General features: G+C 46.5%; 1 protein-coding gene across 1 annotated transcript in view; it reads left to right on the plus strand.

Annotated features, from left to right (window-relative positions):
• Positions 1–1,154: 1,154 nt before the first annotated feature.
• Positions 1,155–9,065, plus strand: part of LOC118796620 (ETS domain-containing transcription factor ERF-like) — a 41,709-nt gene continuing 33,798 nt past the window's right edge. The window contains exon 1 of the mRNA XM_036555612.1: positions 1,155–1,217. Coding sequence (XP_036411505.1) covers positions 1,196–1,217 — 22 coding nt within the window. The 5' untranslated portion in view covers positions 1,155–1,195. The remainder of the gene's footprint in view (positions 1,218–9,065) is intronic.

Below are 9,065 nucleotides of genomic sequence, written 5' to 3' on the forward strand. Positions count from 1 at the left end.
TCCAATCCGGCCTCATGGGTACATTTCCAGTCATTCCATACATTTGAAAGGTAGTGCCGTGCATTTCAGTATCAGCACTAGTAGAATATGATTCTGCTTTTGTGATGTTTGAATGAAAAGGTAGCCGGAAATAAAGAGCTCCAGAACATTAACTCAAATAACTTAAGTAATGTGCAGTGCACACACAATTACCATGGTTTATAAGATATTCAAACGCCTACAGCCTATCTGGCTGTGAGTTTCTTAGTGCATTTAGAGATATGCACCTTTCATAATGGTATTGTAATGCAGCTCATCATCACTCATTACAGAATATAGTGACCGAACTGAAGCCCACAACAGCGTCGGACTCTACAAATGACGCGAACTGACGTGATGCTGTCACTCTGCTTCTCACGTCGGCGGCGCGTGTAGGACGTGAAACGTGACGCAATCAGAGCCACGGCGTTGGCGGTCTCCATGGCTCCGGGCCGCCGGGCTCGTGGCGAGTGGGCGTGATCTCCTCCCCCCTGTCCGCGTGGGCGGCCCCGTGCTGGAGAGAGAGAGAGAGAGAGAGGGAGAGAGAGAGGGAGAGAGAGAGAGAGAGAGAGAGAGAAACACGACACCCCGAGAAAGGCGAGAGAGAGAGAGAGAGAGAAACGGGGGGGAGGAGAAAGTACAGAGTGGAAGAAGAGAAGAAGAAGAAGAAAAAGTCGGTAAAAACAGACAGCACGGGAAAAAGCGAGGACTCTTCACTCTCACTCTTCCCCAGCCCTTGAGTTTTCGGCGGCAACTTGTTGTGATTACGGGAGAAGACATGGAATAGCGACAGCAGGCCGGCAAACACTATAACAAGCGACCAAACTACGGGCAACACACAGTTTCCCCAGTCGTCCGTCGGGACCGCCGGCCCCTGCCCGTATTTCTGCACAAACTTGGTCTTGACAAGAGTGACGGTGCTCCCGACCACGGCCATATTCGCCGTCCCTGCGATCTCCACAGACTATAACCCGCTATAGCCAGCTGCAAACTGTGGGGAAACGGTAGGGGGCTGGGGGAAAAGCGTGAGTTACGGCGGGGTGCCTGAGCCAGTGAGTAAAAACGGAAGCGAACCAGCGTCAGAGGGACAGAGAGAAAAGTTTGCGGGTGATACGAGAGGAGGAGGGAGGCCGACTTTCACCTCCCGAAAAAACTGACCTACCTATCTGCATTCATCATGAAAACCCCGGGAGAGACGGGTGAGTTTGTGCGAAATTCTCGTTTTGATAAGTCACAGTCGAAAATGCGCTTTAGGAAGTTAGCTGAAAGACCACCAGATAGCATTATTGCTTGAATGTCTGAGTTCCTCGATAGTTTTGAGACGCTAGCTGCTGGCTACGTTAGCCGCAAGTGCTCGGTTCTTCACGGAGACATCAAAAAAAGTTTCTTTTGTTGCAGTTTGCGTGTGGCGGGGACACAGTGTGATAGGGGATCGTTTCTGAAAAGTTTAGAAAACGTGACCAGTTATTTAACGTTAGTTAACCTGACAATCTGAGCAGTTTGGTTTTGCCCCATTGTATAATCATGTCTTTGCTAAATAACCGCACCAAAAAGTGAACTATTTTTTGCTGCAGTAAAACATGCTAGCTTGGTATCTGGCTATTTTAGCTTGCTAGTTAGCTAACCAATATACAATCAAGCTAAATAGCGTAAGGATCATTATTAGCTAGTTAGTAACTTATGTTTTGCAGCTTACTGAACTAACGTTAGCTAAGTTACTTAGTAGCATGTCAGCATGTGGCTAGCCAGCTAGTTCGGGAGTTGGTAGCTTGCTGTCGCCCTGGATGAATACGCACATTTAATGTTAGTCACCTAATGTTATCTAGATGTCACATAAAGAGATTATTTAATTTGGGGGCGTTTTTTCCTGTCCTTGTTTTTGCGTGTGTCCATAGTTAGCTTGCTGTAGGTGTTAAGTTTATCGGGTTGTTCAGACCACCTTTTCTGAGAGTTATATCAGATCCCTAACGTTAGCTAACCAGCCAGTAGCGCACACACATCCGTTGTCTACCTGTTGAAGGTGTGGACAGTGTCTAACTTACGTGCTATGTGCTGTTTTTAGAAGACAGCAACCGAAGCACATTTTTTGACAGTCTGCGGTTAACTTACTTTACCTCGATTGATGCTACCTAATGTTACTCCCACACTGCTAGCCAGCAAGATAACTAGCCCCTTTGTGTCGCGCTGTGATAGCGATGTCAGTGACCATGTCTGTCTGATTTAGGTAGCTTGCTTTGGTGAGCTCGCTACTTTTTTGCAAGTAGTTGGGTAGCCAGCTAGGCAGCGCACACACAAAATGGAAGCGTGCGTCCTCAATGCGTATGGAAACGACACTGCTACTAGTTAGCTAGATGTTTTGCATGCAACTTCGCTAGCTTGACGTTTTCACGGAATCTGCGGGTTAATTCATAGGGAGCTTGTTCCCACATAGACCAGTATTTCTGACGTTAGCTGCGATAGCTCGTCGAAGGTCTTCTGATAGACTTTGTTTTGTATTTGAAGTATGAAGTTTAGTCGGAGTGGATTTCCATGTTGCCCCCCCCCCCCCCCCCCCCACTGTAATTTAGAAGCGATACATTTGCTAGTCGGTTTACGTGGTTTGGTTCCCAACCTTTTCCCTGCTTATTAGCGGACCTAGCCAGGCGTCTGGTGTCTCCCTCTTCCGCAAGTTCTGGTTCCCACTTTCGGCCTAGTTAGTCGCGGAATGTTTCGGAATCCATGTTAGTTTTTTTCCCCCCTCCGCTTCATATTAAATGTCTGTTTTTCCCTTCGCATTCCCAACACTTCTCCTCGCACACGTCTCCAAACGTCGTTCACAGCCCTGCCATATTTCGCGGAAAATTGGTTTCGTAGGCTAGTGAACTTGCTAGCTGTGCTAACTTTGTTTTAAAAAGCGTTTGTTTCACGTGTTTGGTGTTAGAACGTTCCATTAAAGCAGAGAGCCGTCCTGAGCGATTTTAATATTAAACGCGTTATGAAAGAAGAGTGGATGTGTTTTTTCTTCGCTCTCACCCACACAAGACATATTTGCACTGAACTGAAGTAACTAGTTAGATCGAATACCTCAGCTTATGGTTTTGTGAAAATACATGCGCCGCCAATGAAGTCATGTTCACATTTATTAAAGCATTAGCTGGTTATTCCACTCCCTCCCCCTCAATCTCTCCGCAGCACAGTCGCTTACAGAAAGTAACTTATTTTATGTTGTAAAAAAAAAAAAGTTTTCCATGTTTTACTGCATGTCTGGGAGTAAGTCCGTAAATGTTCTCATATCGGTGTGCAAACGATGGAATTTTTTAGTTAGTCTCTCGCCGTGCTGTGAGCGCACGCCGTCGCGGCACCCCCCACTGACACAATCACAATCACACGGCCACTGACAACAACATAAAAGATATTCACACGCATCGATTCTGTAGGGATAATGCGTTCACCCACGCTGACAGCCACCAAGAAGGCGCTGACAATAAAACAAAACAAATATTAAACCAGCCATGGGAGGACGGTGATCAGCTAGAAGCACGGTGTAATGAATTTTTTTTGTGGCATTCCTGACAGACATCAGAGTTCAGGAAGACTGAATTCTTCTGGGTACTGAATTACTACAGTAGTGTCCGCTGAAACAGATTGTAAAATGGTTAATATTGCGCTGTAAATGCGCACTGCAACCTAAAAAGTCACTGTTGATACTTAGTTGTTTTAAATTGTACGGTAGCATAGGTGTGGTGGTTATTTGTGATGAAGTATACGGGAGAGCTGAGCACTGCAGTTAAATGTGCCTGAAGAAGTATTATCATACACAGAAAAATATGGTTAAACACCCATGTCTGTCTCCTGTTCCTGTCAGTGAACTGTCAGATTTATGTGGTAGCTGAAATATAATATTGTAGTGAGTATAAGAGAGGTCAGGCCGCTATGTTCCACTAATGTTAGCGGTGGGATCGTCTAGTCTTGGTTAGGAGGGCAGGCCAAGGAAAACCTGGAGCAGTCATGTACAGTTAAACAGGAAGTGGCTATGGGGGTTATGCTGTAGACAGGGCATCATAGTGTCCATTATGAGGCTCAGATGTGGATACATTTAGGCTGTTGAAATCATTAGTGTATGTGTGTCTTTGTTCTAGTTCCACAGTGGCTTCAGGAATAAAAATTTCTTCATACTCCCTGTAATTATCGTCTTCATTACCACCAAACCAGCAGCGTTCAGTTAAATTTCCACTTATTCTTCGTAAAATATATATGTATATAAAGAGCCTTAATTAAACCCAGTAAATTTTTGCAAATACTTAACACTAAGAGCTGTGTTGGTACAATCATTCTGTTTCACTTCAGGGCACAGAGCTCATGGGTTGTATTGTTGCAGATCATATGATCATGACGTCATTACTTTTTGGTGCTTTTCTTTTTCTTTTTTTGGTGTTGCCTATTTACCCTTGCCTAAGAGTTAAGTGGGAACATTAACAATGATACGAGGTTAAACACTCCAGGCACCTCCATTTCATCAACACTCAGCGATGAGTGTTCACTGTGTAATGTTACTCACACCATGGAGATTTAGCTGTCTTTTTATTTGGTAACGACATTAGCATTGAATGGGATTGGTTCACAGCAATCTGAAATGTGTACTATAATAATGAAATAAAATGTACTTTTATGAGGCGTTTTCACCTGGTTTTTCTTTATCCAGTGACTTTGTCGCATTGAGAATAAGGATCTTTCACTTGCCCCAGTTGTTCCCTTCAGCTGGGTATATGTGCATGCACAGTTCATGTTGGTTTCAAAACCCGGGATTTTTTTATTTTTTGCGCAGGACCTCACTTGGTGAATTTTATGAGAGTTCCATTCAAGTACAGCAGCACCAAAAAGATCCCTATTTGTAACCAAATTCACCACTGATTGTATAGAACATTACTGTGTGAATGAGTGTTTCTCACACACAGTCACAAAACAGCGGTTACGCTGAGCCAAGTGACTGTGGTTTGTTTTAATTATAAGTGAGCAGAAACTGTGAGAAAAGACTCTGGCTGGATTGCTAGGCTCAGGCTAATCTGAATCGCTATAATTTTTCAGTTATAAAAAGAAAAGTTCTAAACCGATCATTAGTCTTAATTAAAAAAGGCTGGATTTAAATCCGGCAGTAAAGCCGGATTTACAAGTGGCCGCCCTTTGCTGCGATGTAGTTAGCCCATTGACTTCACTTATAAACGAGTTAACGTTTAAATCGCTATATTGCTGAAGATAGAAGATTAATGGGAGAAGGAGTCGAAGGAGTCAAATGTTCTGCTCTGTCAAAGGTATTGAGCTTTTTTCTGCATCTAACATTACTCCCAGCAGCATCTAACATTCCTCCCTGCAGACTTATTTAACATTACCTCTGTGCTGTCCCTTAATTTTGCAAGCAGTGCTCTTCAATAATGATAATGATCAGTGCGAGACGACCAGTGAGATCATTTTCTTAAAAAAAAAAAAGCGTGTGCGTAGTGTTACAACCAACTTTCAGCTAGGTTTATCTGCATCAGCATTGTTAGCAGTATGATTCCGGCGTGATGTCCTGAGGCCATTGCTTCTGCTGTTTCCATGGTTTCATGTTTTTTTGTTTTTGTGTGTTTTTTTTTTTTTGGGTCGCTCATGCTCCATCGTGAGCCAAAGCATTGGCACAATGACAGCGGAGTGTGTCCCAAATGTTCTCCCAAAATAATGCCCTCCCCCTCCGCCCCCCCCCACGTACGTACTTCTGTTACGTCGCGTGACGTATGCACTCCTTCGCTGGGTTTGGGACGCAGTCTCGGCCACTGGCCTGCCTGTGATGTGAACCTTTAACCCCCTCGGTCACACCTCCAGTGCTTACCCTCACCGCATTCCACATGCCCTCTTATCTCCAGAGCTCCCTCGCCCAGAGCTCTGTCGCTACTTCGGCAGATATCCTGTGTGACGGTGTTAGGGTTATGCGAGCTTCACAGGGCCCCCAAATTGAATTTCTCCTGTGATAATTCATTTACGATCGTCCCATTTTGTTTTCATGCTGGAGCTGCGTAAGGCACGGCTCTGCGGGTCGCTCTGTGAGGCTGTGATGAATTCCTGTCCTGGTAGGGTTAGAAACTGCTGTGCTAGCACAGAAATCACAGCAAGCTGGGTGATCAAGTGGAAGGGGGTGGGGGTGCACGCTGATAATGCACAAGACACCATTTGCTGTCATGGAATGCGAGGGGATTTTTTTCCTGAACTTGGCAGATATGCCCCTTTGGTACACAAGGTGTGTCTGTGGGGCAGGGCTGTGACTCTGATCATGTGCCGCGAATGCGGTAGGAGAGCTCACAGGTGTGTCCTACCAGAGGCCTTCTCCGGTGATGCTGATTGGATGAGCACGACATGCAGGTGGAAGTGATGCATGAGGTGTGCTTCACTGTGGTTGGCTGGTAGCTGGCAGAGTGGACTAAAGTAGCCTTGGGTAAGGAACAGTATATGGTAAGAAACCTTAAAAACAGCAAAGGGTATTAAATTATAAATTGCATAAATTTTCTTACAAAGTAGCATCATTGTATTGAATCAACAGTTTGTTTTTAGGGCTACACTGTTAGTCTTGCAGCTGCCATGATGATATCTTTGGGGGCAAATACAGTATTGCTGAAGAATAGTAGCAAATTCAGAAAAATTAACACATGCCAGTATGTACTAATACAGAACTGTAGTGAGTAGAGCAACTTAATACAACAGTCCACCAGAATATTGTAAGTGTTCACATGGCCTAAGTGTGGGCTCTGTATTTCTTCATGTGATGCTAGCAGTAAGATTGTACTTGGGGCTGGCTCCCCCTTGATGTCTTTTAGGAACCAGCCTTGCTGGCCTGTGAATGGCTCAGTCCAGTTTCCCTCAAGTCAAGCAAGACCCCCACCCCCCTCACCGTGACATTTTGCCTCCCCCCAGTCTAGTACTGCCTGATTACGAGCTGCAGGGTTAAGAAACAGTGATGATGCTGCATCGGTCAGCTGAAAGCAGTCAGATAGGGGGCAGTGCTACAGGGAGGCCTGTGGTGTTGTGCTATTCTGCGTTTGTGTGGGTAGCAGTTCTGTCCACAAAAGATTACGCTCCCAGTTCACCTTGTAACATTCCTCTCCTCTTCAGCAATGATAGCCTTGACTGCCAGTAGCCATGCTGGCTTTACAGTTGTCACTGAAAAGGCAGATATTTTTAAACTGCACCGTTCTAAAAAAGACTCTTACAACACGCAGCTAACAGCGGCCCTTTTGTGTCGCGCCAGCCGCCGCGCGCAGCGCACTGTCCTATACGCGGGCTGGGCAGCGGGAAGCGGTGCGCGGCTCGTCAGCCAGGCCCGGCCGGGCTCCAGCGGGGCACGCCTCATCTCCGTTTCGTCGGTGGAAAGAGGGCTGTAATTCCAGCGCTGCTGACTGGGCTGCCTCCGCGGGGCCTGCGGCCGCTGCGGCTTCGCTGCTCCTCCGTCGCTAGCGCCGCCGCCGCCGGGCTGCGCACACGGCAGGCCGCCCCGCGATGCTATTTGAGGCTTGTGGAAGACGCCTGGGTGGTTTATTGTGTCGATAATGGCGCAGCGGTCTGGGCTTTTCGGCGGCCGCTGCCGTCCGAGGTCGCGGCGTGTCGGTAGATGCAGCAGGCTTTGCTCCGGGGCGCGCTCGGCCTGGAATTTTTCAGGTGTGGCTCTCGTCGTAAAGCCGCGTGCATGAGTCTGCGGTGCGTTCGGTGCGCAAAAGGCACCCGTGCTGGAACACAGACCCGTGTCTGACACTTTTAATCTCCTCCCATCATAATAAACATCCTCCTTAGTGCTGTGGTGGGGTGCTGGTCAGTAAAGGTGCTGTTGGTGAGGATGTAGATGGTCTTTGGTTATTGGGCTGGGCCCCGCTTCCTTCCCCACCTCCTCCCGCTGGTCCAAATGTTCCGGATTCATTACCAGTTCAAAGAGAGAGGGAAAGGTGCGATGGAGGGAGAGAGCAGAGGGGGATGGGCTGTGAAAAGAAAGGAAAAGCTTTGTCTGTTCCCAGGTCTGTCTTTGTAGAGATAACCCATCTTATCTGCTGAACTTTACAGCCCTGTTGACTTCAACAAACTTTTTTTTTTCGTTAATCCCCCCCAACTTAAATGTTACTGTGTCCGCAGCCAGTCTGTTAATTATGTCCGACTGCATTTCACAGGCTCCGCTGATCAAACCCGAGGGGAGAAATGTCACCCAAAACCTGCTTTTAAAGATCAATTAAAGAACATCTGTCAGGGGATATCATTAGGTCAGGTGCACTTTGTGATCCAAGATATGCGGTATAAAGATATTTAGGGTTTTATTAGGACTGTCTCGCAGAACACACACGCTCTGTCTCTCTCGCATATCATACATCTCTGTCTCTCACACACAGGCACACACACACACCCATACGCTCTTTATTGGAAAGCCCAGACCTACCACATTCCAGCTTAGAACTTTAATAGCTGGTGTCTGCACTGCATTACGCACACACTTGTACTCGTGTGCGTTGGGGCTGCCATCTTTGTGGTGACGCCACTTTGACTCCCTTTGTATTTTTACTTTGGCTGCCACTCTGGGTACCAGTTCGTTTTTCAAAGCAGAGTGCGAAGGCACTAAAGTACAGCTGTCACTCCTGGAGGGAGCAGGGATGAGGCCAGATCTGGAGTCATTTCAAGCTGATGAAAATTTAAAATGATTGTTATTGAGAGTGAAGTGCATTTCTCTTCGAATGCTTTCAATGCAAGTTGCCCTGGCCATTGGGAAAGTGCAGCAAACACAATTGCAGTGTGATTATTGCTATCTTTAAATGAAGTGATCAGTGCAATATTCAGTATGCCGTCTCAGTATGCTAGTCTCTGTTGTTTGTAAGTCAGTTGACACAAAGCTGTGTGGTCATGGGGACAAAGGACAGTGTGGCCACATTTGCATTGTGTGTAGTTGTGGCTTTGTGATTATCAGTGGCAGCAAGTGCATTTCAGGATGTGTGTTAGCTGTCTGACCACAACAGGAGGCCAGAAAGAGCTCTGATATTCAGCCAGGGGCAAAAATGTGACCACAATTT

The sequence above is a fragment of the Megalops cyprinoides genome, chromosome 21 (assembly GCF_013368585.1).
Source record: "Megalops cyprinoides isolate fMegCyp1 chromosome 21, fMegCyp1.pri, whole genome shotgun sequence".
Classification (NCBI taxonomy): domain Eukaryota; kingdom Metazoa; phylum Chordata; class Actinopteri; order Elopiformes; family Megalopidae; genus Megalops; species Megalops cyprinoides.